Genomic DNA, 19,522 nt, shown 5'->3' with positions numbered 1-19,522 from the left:
AGACATTCTGTGCATGCACGCTCAGTCACTTCAGTCATGTTTGCCTTTGTGCAACACTATGGACTGCAGCCCACCAGGCTCCTGTGACCCTGGGATTCTCCAGGCAAGAACACTGGAGTGGGCTGCCATGGCCTCCTCCAGGAGATCCTCCTGGAGATCCTCCCAACACAGGGATCAAACCAGTGTCTCCTGCACTGCAGGTAGATTCTTCACCCACTGAGCCACCTGGGAAGCCCAGAAGACATTCTACACTATATGGAATTCAAAATTCTTACAGTGAAATGTAAAAAACAAAAGCATATACTATATTAATTCTCAAAACTAAAACTATATAGAAAGCTTTTGCTATCAATTTTAATCTTTTGTTTTGAAATATGGCAAAACCAATACAATATTGTAAAGTTAAAAAAATTAAATTAAATTAAAAAACAAACAAACAAACAAGAAATATTTATAAATTCATGGGAATCTTCAAAAAAATGTATATAGAAGCCTCATGTACCCTTCACCCAATTTCCCCCAATGGCAATACCTTGCATAGTACAATATCAAAACCAAGCAGCTGACACTGGTATAATCCAGAGCATACTCAACTTTCACTTACATGTATGTGTGTATAATTCTACCACACACACAGGTGCATGTAGCCAGCACTACAATCAACATGCAGAACTACCCCATCACTACAAGGCTCCCTCTTGCATTGCCACATCCTTCCCCTTTCTCCAACCCTTGATCTTGGCAATCACTTCTCTGTTCTCTATCTCTAAAATTTTGTCATTTCAAGGATGTTGTATAGAGTCATACAGTATGTAACTTTTTGAGATTGCCTTCAACTCAGTACAATTCCCTTGAGATCCACTGATGTTGCGTATGTCCATAGTTCATCCCTTTATACCGTTGAGAGGTATATTCTGTAGTGTGGATGTATTAAGTTTGTTGAATCTTTCAACTTCTCAAGGACACCTGGGTTGTTTCTAGTTTGGGTCTATTATGAATAAAGTTACTAAGGACACCTGTGTACAGGTTTTTGTGTAAACTAAAGTTTTCATATCTCTGGAATAAATGTCTAGGAGTGGAATTTCTGTTTAGCTTTTTTTTTTTTTTTAAGGATTTCTAACTTATCCTCTATCTAACTTCTAACTTCTCCTCAACTATCTTCTAACATGGCTGTACAATTTTACATTCCCAAAAACAATGCTATGAGTGATCCATTTTCTCTGTATGCTTGCCAGATTCAGTGTTATATTTTTAAATTGAAGTATATTTGATTTGTAACTGTATTACTTTCAGAATGGTGATTTGATATTTTTGCAGATAATACTCCATTGTAAGTTATTACAAGATAATGGCTAATAAGATAATTCCCTGTGCTATAAGATAATTCCCTGTGCTATACAATGTTTTTCTAGGACTTTTATAGTTTCAGGTCTTACATTTAGGTCTTTAAACCATTTTGAGTTTACTTTTGTACACAGTGTGAGAGAATGCTCTAATATCTTATTTTACATGTAGTTGTCCAGTTTTCCCAGTAACAACTTGTTAAAGAGCCAATCTTTTCTCCATTGTATATAGTTGCCTCCTCTGTCATAGGTTAACTGATCATAGGGGTGTGGGTTTATTTCTGGGCTCTCTATTCTGTTACATTGATCTGTGTCTGTTTTTGTGCCAGTAGCATGCTGCTTTCATTACTGTAGCTTTGTAGGATTGTCTGAAGTCTAGGAGGGTTATACTCCAGCTTTGCTCTTTTTTTCTCAAGATTGCTTCAGCAATTCAAAGTCTTTTATGGTTCAATATGAATTTTAGGATTATTTGTTCTAGTTCTGTGAAAAATGTTCTGGGTATTTTGATAAGGATTGCATTAAATCTGAAGATTGCTTTGGGCAGTACAGCTAGTTTAACAATATTAATTCTTCAAATCTAAGAGCACTTTGTCCATCTTTGTATCATCTTCAACTTTCATCATCAATGTTTTACAGTTTTCAGAGTATAGATATTTCACCTCCTTAGCTAGGTTTATTCCTAGTTATTTTATTTTTTGATGTCATTATAAATGCTATTGCTTTCTCATTCTCTGAAATTCCATTATTAGCATATAGAAATATAACAGATTTCTGTCTATTAATTTTGTACGCTGCAACCTTGCTGAATTCATTTATTATTTCTAGTAATTTTGGGGTGGAGACTTTTGGGTTTTCTCTATAAAGTATCATGTTATCTGCAAGAAGTGACAGTTTTACTTCCTCCCTTCCAATTTGGATACCTTCTACTTCTTTTTCTTTTCTGCAGTGGCTAAGACTTCCAATATTATGTTAAACAGAAGTGGAAAGAGTGGGCAGGCATTCTTGTCTTGTTCTTCAATTTAGTGGGAAGGGTTTTACCACTGAGTATGATTTGGGCTGTGGATTTGTCATAAACAGTCTTTATTATGCTGAGATAAGTTCCCTCTACACCCACTTTGATGACAGCTTTTAATCCTGAGTAGATACAGAATTTTATCAAATGTTTTTTCTGGGTCTATTGTGATGATCATGTAATTCTGAGCCTTCCGTTTGTTAATGTGGTGTATCACATTGATCTGCAAATGTTGAACCATCCCTATGACTCTGGAATAAATCCAACTTGATCATGGTATATGACCCTTTTTATATAGTCAGATTTGGTTTGCTAATATTTTGTTGTAGATTTTTGCATCTATATTCATCAAAGATATTGGTCTGTGATTTTCTTTCTCTCTGGCATCTCTGTCTGGTTTGGGTATTGAGATAATGGTAGCCCATGGAATGAATGTGGGAATGATCCCTCCTATTCAATTTTTTGGAATAGCTTGAGTAGAACAGATATTAGTTCTTATTTGGTAGGACTCCCCTTTGAAGCCATCTAGTCCTGGACTTTACTTCTAGCTTTTCTATTACAAATTCAATTTCACTTCTAGTAACCAGCCTGTTCAAACTGTCTTTTCTGCTTGTTTGTTTCAGTCTTGGCTGTTTGTATGTTTCTAGAAATTCGTCCATCTCTTCTGGTTTAGTTGCTAAGTGGCATCTGACTTTTGTGACCCCATGGACTGTAGCCTGCCAGGCTGCTCTGTCCATGGGATTCTCCAGGCAAGAATACCAGAGTGGGCTGCCATTTCCTTCTCCAGGGGATCTTCCCAACCCAGGAATTGAACCCAGGTCTCCTGCACTGCAGGATGATTCTTTATTACTCAGCTATGGACTTCCCTCATAAGGGAAGTCCATCTCTTCTAGATTGTCCAATTCATGGGCACATAACTGTTCATAATATTCTCTATGATTGTTTTGTATCTCTGCAGTATCAGTTGTTATTTCTCCTCTTCAATTCTTACTTGGGTCCTCTTTTCTTCTTGGTGAGCCTGGCTAAAAGTTTATCAATTTTTAAATCTTTTTTAAAAACCAGCTCTTGGTCTCATTGATCTTTTCTATTGTTTTTATGATCTCTATTTTATTTCCTCTCTGATCTTTATTATTTCATTTTTCTGCTGACTTTGGACTTTGTTTGCTCTTCTTTTTCTAATTCTTTTAGGCAATAGGTTAGGTTTTTGAGGTTTTCTTTAATTGTTTCTTGTGAGAAGTCTCACTTCAGTTCAGTCATTCAGTCAGGTCCAACTCTTTGTGAACCCATGGACTGCAGCATGCCAGTCTTCCCTGTCCATCACCAACTCCCAGAGTTTACTCAAACTCATGTCCATTGAGTTGGTGATATATCAATATAGACATCAAGTCTATATCACTATAAACTTCCCTCTCAGAACAGTTTTTGACTCATCCCAACTTTGGAAAGTTATATGTCCATTTTCATTTGTCTCGAGATATTTTCTGATTTCCTCTGATTTCACTGTTGACCATTTTTTTTAAGTAGCATGCTGTTTACTCGCCACTGTTTGTTCTTTTCCCATTTTTCTTTCTGTAGTTGATTTCTAGTTTCATACCACTGTGCTCAGAAAAAATGCTTGATATAAATTCTTCCTCTTAAATTTGTTGAAGTTTGTTTTGTGACCTAGTATATGATCTATCCTGGAGAATGTCCTATGTGCACTTGAAAAGAATGTGTATTCTGCTGCTTTTGGATTAATGTCCTATAGATATCTATTAAATGAAAAGATGCTTGCCCTTCGGAAGGAAAACTATGACAAACCTAGATGGCATATTAAAAAGGAGAGACATCACTTTGCCAACAAAGGTCCACACAGTCAAAGCTATGGTTTTTCCAGTTGTTGTGTATGTGAGATTGGACCATAAAGAAGGCTAAGCACTGAAGAATCGATGGTTTCAAATTGTGGTGCTAGAGAAAATTCTTGAGAGTCCCTTGGAGAGCAAGGAGATCAAATCAGTCTATCCTAAAGAAAATCAACCCTGAATATTCACTGGCAGGCCTGTTGTTGAAGTTGAAGATCCAATACTTTGGCCACCTGATGTAAACAGCTGACTCACTGGAAAAGACCCTGATGCTGCAGAAGACTGAAGGCAAAAGGAGAAAAGGGCAGCAGAGGATGAGATGGTTAGATAGCATCACTAACTCAATAGACATGAATCTGAGCAAACTCTGGGAGACAGTGGAGGAGAGAGAAGCCTGGCGTGCTACAGTCCATGGGATTGCAAAAAGGTGGACAGAACTTAGCAACTGAACAAGATATCTATTAGGCTCATTTGGTCTGCTGTGTTAAGACCTCTGTTACCTTACTGATTTTGTCTGGATGACCTGTCCACTGATGTCAATGGGTATTAAGGTCCCCTATTATTACTGTATCACTATTTTTTATTTCAGCCATTCTGATAGGTGTGTCTCAATATAGGTTTTTTTTGACACATTATCTTATTACTATCTTATTATCTCATCTGCAATTAACAGCCTGTTCACACATAATCCAAGAACACTCAAATAATAAAGCAAACATAATCATATATTAAAGATTGGTCTTCAAACATCATAGCCAATGATGTCACAGTTGCCTACAATCTCACCAACATAAAACCACATCCACATCTCAGTGGTCACCACACCATTCAGTAGAGTTTCCTTAACTGGGAGCTGTTTGAAACTACTTGTTTGAGCACTACTGATATTTTTTCCCCAGCTCTGAATAGCTGTAAGGATCTCAGCAGAGTTGGAGGAACCAGATCAACGTTGGCATAGTGCCAAAAGGTGGCCAATCGAGGCTTTGAGTAAGCCACAGCAGTGCTGGGACCTTCTCTATGAGGTTATGGACAAACTGGGTCATGGTTCTAGGATGGAAAGCCCATGACCCCAGCTGGCCAGCTGAATCTCAATGCAGCTTTAATTTACACTTTCCTAATAGCTAATGAAGCTGAACATATTTTTATGTGTTTTTATATTTAAAGTAATTACTGTTATATTAGGGCTTATGCCTGTACTTTCTGAAATTTCAAACCATTTTAGATTATTTCTGTTCTGTTGAGACAACTTCCTTTAGTCCCTCTTTAGGAGTCAGTCAGCTAATGACAAATTCTCCTAGTTTTATTTCATCTAAGAATATCTTCTTCATTTCCTTTTCATTTCTGGAGGATATAGAATTTTGATTGACAGGTTTTTTCCTTCACCACTAAAAATGTGCCATTTCTTTCCTTCATGATTTCTCCATGACTGTGAATGAAAAACCACTGTCATTAAAACTGGTATTCACCTATGGGTGATGTATCATTTCTCTCTGGCTATTTATAAGATATTTTCTTTGTCTTTAGTTTTCATAAGTTTCATTATTGGTGTGGGATTCTTTGAATTCATCCTCTCTGGGATTTCCTAAGCATCCTGAACCTGCAGATTTATGTCCTTAGACAAATTTGAGAAGTTTCAGCTATTACGCCTTCAAATACACCTTCAATCTCACTCTTTGTTTTGAGGATCAAATACTAGATCTCTTCTTATTCTCCCTACAGGTCCCTAAGACTCTGCTAGATTGTTTTTTCTCCCCACAGAACTCTCAGTCTCAACTAGTTATTTTGTTTTCTTTTAAGTCTATTTACTCTGTTGTCCAGATTGGGTAATTTCTACGTTGTAGCTTCAAGTTCTTTGATTCTGTTCTCTGTCATATTCATTCTGCCATTGAGCTCATATACTGAATTTTTATTTTCGTCATTCCATTTGGTTCTTTTTTTCCCCTCTTTTTTATTTTTAAATTATGAAAAGTATGATAACACATTTACAGGAGACTTGGAAAATACACAACAAAGTTATATATAATTCCACTATATATTACTATTATTTTTAAGTAGACAAATTAAGATTTTTAGTTGGAGTTTCAATATCAAACTCTCAAAAATTAATAGAAGGAATATGCAGAAAAGTAGGGGCTTCCCTTGTGGCTCAATGGGAAAAGAATCTGCCTGCCAAAGCAAAAGACACAGATTTCCTTCTCTGTTCTGGGAAGATTCCACATGCCATGGAACAACTAAGCCCGTGTGCCACAACTACTGAATCTGTGCTCTAGCTCCCATGAGAAGCAACTACTGAGTCCATGTACTGCAACTAAGGAAGCCTGTAAGTCCTAGAGCCCATGCTCCACAACAAGAGAAGTTTCTACAATGAAAAGCCCGCAAACCACAACTAGAGAGTAGCCCCTGTTCTCTGCAACTAGAGAAAAAGCCTGCACAGCAATGAAGACTCTGCACAGCCAAAAATAAACAAACAAACAAAATTATTTTTTTAAAATATACAGAAAAGTAAGATATAGTAGACTTGAAAAGCACCATGAATATTTGGTTCTTTTTTGTATGTTCTCTTTCTTTGGTAAATTTTCTGTTTTTTTTTTTTTCCAAAAAGATTTGCAATTGCAAATTAAAGCATTTTTACAACAGCTGCTTTAAAATCATTGTCAGATAATTCCATCATCTGATTCAAGATAATGTTGATGTCTGTTGATTGTTTTTTTCTCATTCAAGTTGTCATTTCCCTGGTTCTTTGTATAATGATTGATTTTTTTCATTGTAACCTGGATATCTGAACACATATTAGGAGACTCTGGATCCTATTTAAATGTCTGATTTTAGCAGGTAGTTATTCTGTTTAGGTTCATCATATACCTCCTGGCCCACTTTTGTAGGCTGTGGTTCCAATAAAAATTTAGTTTTCAGAGCCCTTATGGTACCATTCTGGTCTGGTACACTCACCTGTTGCTGATGGAGCTCCTGTTTACTGCTGGAGTTCCTGTTTGATTTCTGTAGGTGCTGCCCATAGAAGCAGAATACACTTCCCTAGGCCTAGTGCTGCTAGGTGGGAGGGTGGGAAAATGATATGCAGCAGGTCAGACAGCACTAACTTGGGCCCTCTGTAAGGGCTGCTTGGTGTGGCAAGGTCCTCTACTCAATCACTGCTGGTGCTACCTGCAGGAATGGAAGGCTTTTATCTAGGCCACACAGTGCCACTAGATGAGAAGTAGGATACCAGACCATGGGGTAGAGAGTGCTCCTCTGGGCCCACAATCCAGGATGCCTGGTTTTGCTGTCGTCTTATAAATTCAATTCAAAATCTTGAAATTTAGGCCTAGAACCAGCAGAGACAATGGTACCTCAGTCACCAAAGTCACCAACTGTGCTTTGGGTCAAGATTCAAGTCAATTTTCTAGACTTTATAACAAAATTTATAATAACTAATCATAAACACATTAAATATATACCATTATGAAAAATATTTAAAGGTTGCTTTATTAAAAAATACTAAAATATAAAAAACTAGTACCCTTTTGCCTACTTAAAAATATTCTTTCTTTCTAAATATTCTACTGTGGGGGAGAGAACTTAGGGGGAGGGGAACTATCTTTTATACAAAATGAAATCTTTGAGCATTGATTTAAAGAAAAATGATACAAAAAAATTTGTTTTGTACAGGTACAAATAAGATGGAAGAATGTGACACTGACTCATCTACACCAGGAGATGGCAAGCTTTTGATGTGACGGGTCTAACAGTATATATTTTAGGCTTTGCAGGCCATACTGTCTATGCACAACTACTCAACTCTGCAGTTGTATAAAAGCAACCACAGAGACTATATAAACAAAGGAATGTAGCTGTGTTCCAATAAAACTTGATTTATAAAAACAGTCAATGGGCCAGATTTGGTCCATATATTGTTGTTTGCTCACCTGAATTACCTCATGAAACCACAAAATTCAGAGCCAGAAAAGAACTTTGAGATCACCGAGTTAACATTTTTATTGGGCAAATGAGGATACCACAGCCCCAGTAGATGAAATAATTTCAGTTATTTCACCTGGCCAATGAATGGCAGCATCCAAACAAAAACTTTAAGGATGTGGTATTATTTCCAGTTCAGTATTGTGATGCATGGATGTGTAATGTTACTGTATTATGGATATGATTATTGGAACACAGTAGAGCATACAAATCAATGAGATTTTATTTAAAACTTACAAAATTAATTGGAAGAAAGATCTTCAGCCAAACTAAGTTATGCTGAAGTAGCATCTCAGAACAATTTGTGAGATCTTCTAAAATGAACGTTACAAGCAGAGACTACTAATGACGCACAACAAATACAAAATGGAGATATTCAGAAAATGATGTTTAGGCAGCCAAGAAAAGTGGAGTAACTAGTAATGAGGCATTTCTCTACTCATCTCTGTGTACGTTACACAAAACAAAGTATTTCCTTCTTCACCTGTACACACATGTTTAAGACTTATTATCCTAGGTTCACCACCCTTCTCCTTTTAGCTAGACAAAGCCCAAATACCTGTTGTTGGTAGACATGGTCATATGACTCTGCACCGGAACATCTTTGAATACTTCATTTCCAATAGTTGTTTGTAATGTGTAAGGCAGCACTTCAGCATCAGATTTAACTCCAAGAGAGATTCCTTTGTTTCTTAATAGTGTTGAATTAGGTTTTTTGCTGACAGAAAAATCTGAAGAAAATCCTGGTTGTCTGAGGGTTGCTTTTGGTTTTCCTATGAAGTCAGGCATACATAATGCAATCAATTAGCTTTCTAAAACCCTGGTTTCATAATGTCACTCCCTTGCCCAGATGTTTTCTGTTGGTCTCTATGCTCAGAACAGTTTGTAAGAATATGAGGAGGTGGCCATTAGAGGGTCGGTCAGCAGGGGAAGAGCAGATTGGTGTGTATTTAGCAGATGGGCTTCTCGAAATGTGGCTTCATCTGCTAGGCAAGCTTGTTACTTTTCCTCCACTCACCAACTAACTTGGTGGCAGTCACCTCACATTCTTACAAATGCAGCACACTCAGCGGTATCTTAGTCCTCCCATTGCTTCTTCACCAATTTGAATTCTTCCAATAGTTAGGGGTCTGGTTTCAAGTCTCCCCCTTGCCATGAAGCTCTCCACTGCCATTCTCAACAAGGATTGTGCTTTTGCCTAAAATGCTCATTGTGGTATTCAGCATCTACTCTTTTATACTATCATTAAACTATTTCTTGAGAATTTAATTTTAGAAATGATTATTTTATAAGCTCTTTGAGATAAATGATCAGTAAATACAGGCTGAGTTCCCTACATCTTTATGTACTATATAATTCATGTTTTTCTGAAAACAGGATTTATAGTAAAAGACATGATTTCCTAAATAAGACATTAACTCAGTTGGTTCATCCAACATTCTATATGAGGCTTTCCCCTCAAAAAAGAGCAAAACCACAATTTGCCATAGGAAATTATGCTGAGTTACTTCACTTAATAAGTCATGCTTATCATGTTCACTTAAATTCAAATGGACTAGCTTCAGGATTTCTCCCTTGACATATGAATGTTAACAAACATACGTGTTTATCATAAATACAAGCAATATTTTCATATGACGATGTATTCATAAACAGGCTTTACAATTTTAGCATGTGAAAAGATCTTACCTTCTAGAAAAAATGGCATGGTTTTCTTTACTCTCATCTGACAATTAACTTGCCGACCAGTTTTCCTTTTAGAACTCCTCTGTCGAGCCACAAGCTGAGCAATTCTTGCAGTTTCTGTGCAGGCCATGGCATAGCAGGTTACCTAATTATGAGAGGTAAGGGAGAGGAGAAACATTTCTCAGATTCACTGGTAACCAGAGGCTGACTTTTCAAAGTGTATCTTTGTGAGTTTACATGTCCCAGATCATGCTGTATGCAAATATTCATGTCTCTCTCTTTCATAATGTTAGAGCTAAATTATATTTTCTGCAAGAGAAACCAAGCATAGTCCAGCACACTGAATAATTTTTCCTTAAACTGAAAAGTTCACTTATTTCTTAAACATGTTTTTATTAAGCATCAAAAATGTGCTAGGTATATAGGCTTAACAAATGAACCAAAAGAAACCTGTGATTTGTATATATTATCTCATATACTCTGTGAGATTTATTTTATTCCCATTTTATACATGGGAAAACAGGATCAGGAAAGTTAAGCAAACTTCTCAAGCCATGCAGCGAGGCTATCTCTCTGAATTCAAAGTACATACTTGTAACTGCTATTTGTACTACCTCCAAGAGACCACTAAATTCTAGTCTTGCCAATGAAATGGATTACCTGAGTGACTTAGGGCAAATCAGTTTACTTCAAAAACCCCAGTACTATCAGTTACAAAACAGGGAATAGCTTAGATCTGAGGTTTTCAAACTGTTCAGTGGAGTCATAGGATTCCATGGAGGTGCCTCAGGGGTGTGAGGGCAAGACAGGGCAAGCAAAGGCCCTGGAGCCTCTGGCATCTACTTAAAATACAGTAGCTCAGCTTTTTATATTAAAAAAAGAGATAGGATATACAGGATATTTGAAAAAGGATTTGAAAACAGAATGTAGACTGCTAAGGTTAGATGATCTCTAGATCCCCATCTAGTGGGGCTTTAATTTTAAATTGAAATTAAGACAGGAAAGCAATGAGGCCTTACTCCACAGCCAAAACATGCTCGTAATCTTTGGTCCGGTATTTCTATTCCTGAAAATATAAGAATACAATTCAAAAGAAGAAAAATTACCTACCTAAATATGTGCATTAGGGGTTACTGTAATAGTCAAAACCTGGAAACATTAAAAATGTCCCAAAAAGAAGAATAAAGAGTTGAGTAATTTATAGCACAGTAACTATATGAAACACTATTAAATTACTAATTCATTCAGACATTTGATCATTTATACATTCAACACATATTTATTAAGCACCAAAAGTCAGGGCCAACAAAATAAAACAAAACAAAAAACCAATCCTTTATCCATAAGAAACTTATGAAGGAAAGAGAGGCAAAGAGACTAAACAGAAAACATTATGTCAAGCGTTATACTGAATGTATTATAAGAGGCCAAGCAGACAGAAAGGAGGGCTTAAATCTTTCTGGGATAACCAGGGACACTGAAGAAAGTTTTACTATTAATGTAATATTTGATAATTTATACTTTTTCCTTATATAAACTGTATTACAGATAAGGTAAACCTTTGCTGTGTGCTGTGCTGTGTTTGGTCGCTTCAGTCATGTCCAACTCTTTGTGACCCCATGGGCTGTAGCCTCCCAAGCTCCTCGGTCCATGGGATTCTCCAGGAAACAATACTAGGGTGGGTTGCCGTGCCTTCCTCCAGGGGATCCCCCTAATCCAGGGATCAAATCCAGGTCTCCTGCATTGCAGGTGGATTCTTTACTGTCTGAGCCACCAAGGAAGGCAGCTCTCCTAACCCTGGGCCCCTTTTCTCCTCTACCCAATGCCTCTCTGACCCACCCCCTCACCAGAGGAACTACTATTCTAATTTTTTGTGAGAAATACCCCAGACCTGTCCTACATATTTACATATGAAACATACCCCCAAAATATACTGATTTTGGTGGAGTGGACACCTTTCTGTCTTGGGTGGTAGTTTGTCCAATCTTTCATACTGTATATTGGGCAGACAACAAGAAGCAAAACTACTGAGTCATAGGGGATATGTAATAAAAAAATTTTACTTGCTACCACTCAATTGCCCATGTTACATATAAAACATGATTCCAGAGGAACTAGAAGATTTAAAATTGTAGGATAATCACTATTACTAAAGTAAAGGTGAGAACAGGCTAGGGACAGAAGGGACTAAAGACAGGGAGAACAGTAGGGAAAGCCCTGTAATAACCAAAAGTGCTGAATGATCAAGTAGAGGCTTGACTAGGATCAAGACAGTAGGAACAGATAGGGGTCAGGTCAGATGATCAGAGGTTTAAAGTATCTATTGGATTCAGTAATCAGGAGGTCACTAGTAACCTAGGCCAAACAGCTGTGGCAGGCCTATAATGAGTGGTATGATATTTAGGCAGTTAAGGTCTCTAATACAGTTATTTTGTGTGGACACTGAGACTGAGTAAACTTGAAAATTTTTAACTTAATATGGTTAAAATCCTATTTTTATAACAAAGAATTTGAGGGTAAAACAAAAGACATGAGAATCTAGGCTGTGCTTTGGATGCAATTCTTTATCACTACTAACCTTGGCTTCCCTGATAGCTCAGTTGGTAAAGAATTCGCCTGCAATGCAGGAGATCCCGGTTCAATTCCTGGGTTGGGAAGATCTGCTGGAGAAGGGATAGGCTACCCACTCCAGTATTCTGGCCTAGAGAATTCTATGGACTGTATAGTCCATGGGGGTCGCAAAGAATTGGACATGAGTCTTTCACGTCACTTCACTTCTTCACTAATCTTGGCTAGTGCTTTTCACTTTGACTTCCATCCTAACTAAGAGACTGGAAGTACCAGACAGGCAATTAAGAATTGGCTTGCCTCTTTTGAAACACAGTTACCTTCTTACCTCTCCAGACCTACTAGTCTCTATCCTGACAACTGCTGGCACACTTCTCAGATAGGCTTCTAGTGTAGGATAGCCCAATTGCTTGAAAGGGATCCAGTCTCCAGTTAGGGATCTGTACTCTCCTTGGAGCCGGGGTAATGCTATTCCATTCTTATGAGACTGCAGAACAGCCCGTAGCATTTTTGAAACCAGATCTGCTTCCAGCATCTTCACCTATGAGAACATGGTAAAAGGTTACTATAATGATGCATTAGGCTGTGAATTCAAATGTATTTTCAGAGTTTTCACTTGTTTGTATATTTCATAAACTGCTGCTGAATACTTTATGTGCTATTACAATATAGGGAAATAACTGTTATGATAGAGAAAAGCATGGAATACTATGAGAAAACAAGGGAAGTCAGAAAGGCATAAAGACTAGCCTGGGGAAAGGAAGATATCAAGGAATGTCTCCCAGATGAGAGGAGGTCTGATGGAGTTCTAAAGGACAAGGTGCAATCAGCCAGGCAAGGAAGAAAAGGATGTGTGGAGGTTGGGGTCAGGGATGGGGAAAGGTATCACCCCCAAGTAGAGGGAAGAGAAAATTTAAAAGGCACAGAGGTGAGAGAAGTACATGGTTGGTTCTGAGAACTCTAGGCAGTTGAGTGGTGGGACATGAATGAATAAAGACTCTAAGCTAAGGATTGAAAGACGGAAATGCGAGAAGTGAGAAGAGGCAGACCCAGAAGAGACTACTTACTATATTATGCTAGCATGTTTGCATTTTTGCCAAAATTAACGTAAGACCCTTGGAGGGATTTTAAATAGCAGAATAAAATGATCAACTTTGCATTTTAAGATCACTCTTTAGTATCAAGGAAAATAAACTAGAAGGCGAAAGATAAATGAGTTGTAAGAATTGAAGATATGGAAGATCTGAAAATAGGGCCTTGGAATGCTGATACAAAAAATCAGTATCAGAGCTAATCAGGAAGTGGGATTAACAGGAATTGATTAACTGAATTATAAGGGAAGCCTCCAAATTTCTAGCTTAGAAGCATGGTGGATAGTAATGGGAAGAGACAAGTCTGCAGGAGAGGAAGGGAGTGAAATAATTTTGGACATATAGAAGTTGGGATGCCTTTAGGGCAGCCATGTAGTTATATTCACTAGAAACTCAGGTTACAAGTCTGAGCTGCTTATAGATTTGTTGGTCTTCAGCATATATGTGGTATTTGGTGTTCAAGGAGTCAAAAATAAGGTTAAGGATGGACTCCTGTGGAAGGCTGTCATTTAAGAGATGGGCAGAGAAGGAAGTATCCATAAAAGGCCTTGAGAGGGGGCAGTCCCAAGATGGCAGAGGAAGAGGATGGGGAGACCATTTTCTCCCCCACAAATTCATCAAAAGATCACCTGAATGCTGAGAAACTTCCACAAAACAACTTCTGAACGCTGGTGGAGGACACCAGGCACCCAGAAAGGCAGCCTGTTCTCTTTGAAAGGAGGTAGGACAAAATATAAAAGATAAAAAGAGAGACAAAAGAGTTAGGGACCGAGACCTGTCCTGGGGAGAGAGTCGTGAAGGAGAGAAGTTTCCAAACAGCAGGAAACCAGCAGGTCTGTGGGGAGTTTTGGAATCTCAGAGGGCAACATAACTGGGAGGGAAAAAAAAAAAAACCCCACAGAATACACACCTAACCACAACTCCCAGTGGAGAAGTAGCCCAGATGCTCACGTCTGTGCTGGACAGGGAGGCATGGGCTGCATGCTTAGGGTAAGGACAGGGCCTGAATGCCCTGAGAATAATCTGAAGGAGCTAACCTGAGATAGCAACTCAAACTGTGGGATAGCCAGAGAGAGAAACAAAAAGAGAACTTTCCCACGAAAGGCTCTAACCTAACCCGCAGCTTGGCCCGCTCACAGAACAAAGGATTGAGCCAACACCAAAGGAGAGCTAGCCGGCTGCGTACAGGCCCCACCCCACCACCAGAGGCAGAGAGGCAGGTGTGTGACAGCCAGAGCCGGAAGACAAGGGACAATCTCGGCCCCAGAGACCGGCATCCTCCACCGAACTGTGAGCAGGCTCCCAGCTGCTAACCACATCTTCCTGGGATCCTAAACGGTTGACATCTGCCAGGGGGGTCACAGCCTGAGATCGGCTCCCCAGAGGAGACACATAGCACACCTGAGACAATGTTCTCGCGGCTCACCTGGGAAACCGAGCGGTCAACCGAGCGGCCAGGACCAGGGTGGTGACTAAGACACACGGCCCACCTAGGACAGTGCACTCGCCAAGCACCTGGTCACCTGAGCTGCTCGGACCTGGAAAGGGCACAAAATGCATGCCCAACCAAGTCTGTGCCCTTGCGGAGTACCCGAGAACCTGAACCTGAGCAGCTTACACCTGGGAAGTGCATGAAATGCAGGGCCCGCATTGGACAGTACCCTGCAGAGCAACCTGGGACCTGAGCAGTGTAGACCCAGAAAGCACACACCGCCCTGAGCTGGGGCAAACCCAGTGTGGTCCATACACTGCGAGCACTCCCCACAGACGCCACTGATATCTGTTGGCAGTGTTCCTCCCTCCCCACAACACAACTGAACAAGTGAGCCTAAGTAAGTGACCACCTTCACCCCCTTGTGTCAGGGGGGAAATGAGATACTGAAGAGACCTGCAAGCAGAGGAAGCCAAAATACACTAAGAAGATGGAAAAGCTCTGGGAGTGACAGGTGCCACAGATTAAAACCCTGTAGTTAACACTGACTAAGCACTGGAAGAGGCCTATAGATCTTGAGAAGAAGTACTAGCTGGAACAAGGAACTATCTGAAACTGAACTGACCCCACACTGCCCACAAAAGCTCCAGAGAAATTCCTAGATATATTTTTACTATTATCATTTTTTAATATTTTTAAGTTCTTTATTACTCCTTTTATTTTCATTTTTATAACCTACTATTACCTTGCAAAAAAAAGACCCTGTTTTTAAAACAAATTTCATATATATTTTTTATAATTTTTGATTTTGTTTTGTATTTCTAATATTGTATTTTTGAGAGTCTAACCTCTACTCTAGATTGCTAAACTTTGCTTTTTTGTATTTGTTATCAATTTTGTACCTTTAAGAATCTAATGTTTAGTATCTATTTTCACTTAGGGGTGTGCTTACTGGCTAGATTGCTCTTTCCCCTTTTGACTCTCAGTTTTCTTCCCCAGGACACCTCTATCTCCTCCCTCCTCTCTGGGTGTACCAGGCTGTGGAGAACACTGAGGGAAATGATTACTGACTAGATTGGTCTCTCCTCTTCTGACTCTCCCTCTTCTCCTCCTGGTTACGCTCCCTCTCTCCTCCTTCGTCTCTTCTCCATGTAACTCTGTGAACCTCTTTGGGTGTCCCTTACTGCGGAGAATTTTTTCACCATTAACCTAGATGTTTTCTCATCTGTGCTGTATGGATGGACAAGTTTTGAGGTTCCTGTAAGAATAAGACCAAAAGCCAGAGGCGGGAGGCTTAAATCCAAAACTTGAGAACACCAGAGAACTCCTCATTCCAGAGAACATTAATAGACAAGAACTCATCCAAAAGCCTTCCTACCTACACTGAAACCAAACTCCACCCAAGAGCCAACAAATTCCAGAGCAAGACATACCACGTTAATTCTCCAGCAATGCAGGAACACAAGCCTGAGAGTTAAAATACAGGCTTCCCAAAGCCATGCTAAACCCACAGACACCCAAAAACTCATTACTGGACACTTCATTGCACTTCAGAGAAAAGAGATCCAGCTCCACCCACCAGAAAACAGACGCAAGCTCCCCTAACCAGGAAACCTTGACAAGCCATTAGTCCAACCCCACCCACAGGGAGCAAGCTCCATAATAAAGAGGAACCACAAACTTCCAGCCTACAGATATGCCACCCCAAACACAGCAATTTAAACAAAATGAAAAGGCAGAGAAATGCTCAGCAGGTAAGGGAACATGATAAATGCCCACCAAACCAAACCAAAGAGGAAGAGATAGGGAGTCTACCTGACAAAGAATTCACAATAACGATAGTAAAGATGATCCCAAATTTTGAAAAGAAAATGGAGTTACAGATAAACAGACTAGAGACAAGGATTGAGAAGATGCAAGGAATGTTTAACAAGGACCAGAAGAAATTACTGCCAAATTCAGACTTAAACTGAAGAAAGTAGGGAAAACCACTAGACCATTCAGGTATGACCTGAATCAAATTCCTTATGATTATACAGTGGAATTGAGAAATAGATTTAAGGGACTAGATCTGATAAGAGTGCCTGATGAACTATGGATGGAGGTTCATGACACTGTACAGGAGACAGGGATCAAGACCATGCCCATGGAAAAGAAATGCAAAAAAGCAAAATGGCTGTCTGAGAAGGCCTTACAAATAGCTGTGAAAAGAAGAGAAGTGAAAAGCAAAGGAGAAAAGGAAAGATATAAGCATCTGAATGCAGAGTTCCAAAGAATATCAAGGAGAGATAAGAAAGCCTTCCTCAGCGATCAAGGCAAAGAAATAGAGGAAAACAACAGAATGGGAAAGACTAGAGATCTCTTCAAGAAAATTAGAGATACCAAGCCAACATTTCATGCAAAGATGGGCTTGATAAAGGACAGAAATGGTATGGACCTAACAGAAGCAGAAGATATGAAGAAGAGGTGGCAAGAATACACAGAAGAACTGTACAAAAAAGATCTTCAGGACCCAGATAATCACGATGGTGTGATCATTCACCTAGAGCCAGACAACCTGGAATGTGAAGTCAAGTGGGCCTTAGAAAGCATCACTATGAACAAAGCTAGTGGAGGTGATGGAATTCCAGCTATTTCAAATCCTGAAAGATGATGCTGTGAAAGTGCTACACTCAATATGCCAGCAAATTTGGAAAACTCAGCAGTGGCCACAGGACTGGAAAAGGTCAGTTTTCATTCCAATCCCAAAGAAAGGCAATGCCAAAGAATGCTCAAACTACCGCACAGTTGCACTCATCTCACACGCTTGTAAAGTAATGCTCAAAATTCTCCAAGACAGGCTTCAGAAATACGTGAACCATGAACTTCTGGATGTTCAAGCTGGTTTTAGAAAAGGCAGAGGAACCAGAGATCAAATTGCCAACATCCGCTGGATCATGGAAAAAGCAAGAGAGTTCCAGAAAAACATCTATTTCTGCTTTATTGACTATGCCAAAGCCTTTGACTGTGTGGATCACAATAAACTGTGGAAAATTCTGAAAGAGATGGGCATACTAGACCACCTGACCTGCCTCTTGAGAAACCTGTATGCAGGTCAGGAAGCAACAGTTAGAACTGGACATGAAACAACAGACTGGTTCCAAATAGGAAAAGGAGTATGTCAAGGCTGTATATTGTTGTCACCCTGCTTATTTAACTTACATGCAGAGTACATCATGAGAAACGCTGGGCTGGAAGAAGCACAAGCTGGAATCAAGATTGCTGGGAGAAATATCATTAACCTCAGATATGTAACACCACCCTTATGGCAGAAAGTGAAGAGGAACTAAAGAGCCTCTTGATGAAAGTTAAAGAGGAGAGTGAAAAAGTTGGCTTAAAGCTCAACATTCAGAGAACTAAGATCATGGCATCTTGTCCCATCACTTCATGGGAAATAGATGGGGAAACAGTGGAAACAGTGACAGACTTTATTTTTGGGGGCTCCAAAATCACTGCAGATGGTGACTGCAGCCATGAAATTAAAAGACGCCTACTCCTTGGAAGGAAAGTTATAACCAACCTAGATACCATATTGAAAAGCAGATACATTACTTTGCCAACAAAGGTCCGTCTAGTCAAGGCTATGGTTTTTCCAGTGGTCATGTATGGATGTGAGAGCTGAACTGTGAAGAAAGCTGAGTGCCGAAGAATTGAGGCTTTTGAACTGTGGCGTTGGAGAAGACTCTTGAGAGTCCCTTGGACTGCAAGGAGATCCAATCAGTCCATTCTAAAGGAGATCAGTCCTGGGTGTTTATTGGAAGGACTGATGCTAAAGCTGAAACTCCAATACTCTGGCCACCTCATGCGAAGAGCTGACTCACTGGAAAAGACTCTGATGCTGGGAGGGATTGGGGGCAGGAGGAGAAGGGGATGACAGAGGATGAGATGGCTGGATGGCATCACCAACTCGATGGACATGAGTTGAGTGAACTCTGGGAGTTGGTGATGGACAAAGAGGCATGGCGTGCTGTGATTCATGGGGTCACAAAGAGTAGGACGTGACTGAGTGACTGAACTGAACTGAGAAGAAATAAAATAGTCAATCAATAATGAATAATGCAATAACTGATCAAAAGTACTCTGGAGGGAACCAACAGGTGAATAACTTAGGTAAAAGATAGGATAAGTGAGGTGGAAGACAGAACGGTGGAAATGAATGAAGCAGAGAGGAAAAAAGAATTAAAAGAAATGCGGACAACCTCAGAGAGCTCTGGGACAATGTTAAATGCCCTAACATTTGAATCATAGGAGTCCCAGAAGAAGAAGACAAAAAGAAAGGGCATGATAAAATACTTGAGATAACAGCTGAAAACTTCCCTAAAATGGGGAAGGAAATAGCCACCTAAGTCCAAGATACCCAGAGAGTCCCAAACAGTATAAACCCAAGGCGAAATACTCCAAGACACATATTAATCAAATTAATGAAGATCAAACATAAAAAGCAAATATTAAAAGCAGCAAGGGAAAAGCAACAAATAACACACAAGGGGATCTCCATAAGGATAACAGCTGATCTTTCAATAGAAACTCTTCAG

The 19,522-nt window shown here is 39.4% G+C and overlaps 1 protein-coding gene and 1 pseudogene across 7 annotated transcripts in view; both read right to left on the bottom strand.

Moving 5' to 3' along the window:
• Nucleotides 1-19,522, bottom strand: part of TDRD7 (tudor domain containing 7) — a 102,252-nt gene that overhangs the window by 63,068 nt on the left and 19,662 nt on the right. For 4 of the 6 annotated variants that reach the window (XR_015169926.1, XR_015169927.1, XM_086415982.1 and 1 more), the window contains exons 2-4: nucleotides 12,754-12,966; nucleotides 9,861-10,002; nucleotides 8,731-8,944 (exon numbers count right to left, since the gene is read on the bottom strand). Coding sequence is in view for 2 of the 6 variants with exons in the window: in XM_086415982.1 (XP_086272108.1) it covers nucleotides 8,731-8,944; nucleotides 9,861-10,002; nucleotides 12,754-12,960 (563 nt within the window). In the remaining 4 variants the exon portion in view is untranslated. The remainder of the gene's footprint in view (nucleotides 1-8,730; nucleotides 8,945-9,860; nucleotides 10,003-12,753; nucleotides 12,967-19,522) is intronic. The other 2 variants (XM_086415983.1, XM_086415985.1) reach the window with 1 other exon arrangement.
• LOC147367205 (ATP synthase F(0) complex subunit g, mitochondrial pseudogene) lies at nucleotides 3,492-7,539 on the bottom strand (annotated as a pseudogene). The gene has a single exon (XR_015169935.1). The product of XR_015169935.1 is annotated as an ATP synthase F(0) complex subunit g, mitochondrial pseudogene (transcript).

This window comes from Bos grunniens, chromosome 8 (genome assembly GCF_055505025.1).
Source record: "Bos grunniens cultivar Pamir isolate PY7600 chromosome 8, Bosgru_T2T1.0, whole genome shotgun sequence".
NCBI classification, from domain to species: Eukaryota; Metazoa; Chordata; class Mammalia; order Artiodactyla; family Bovidae; genus Bos; species Bos grunniens.
This window is presented reverse-complemented; position numbering and strand designations above follow the sequence as displayed.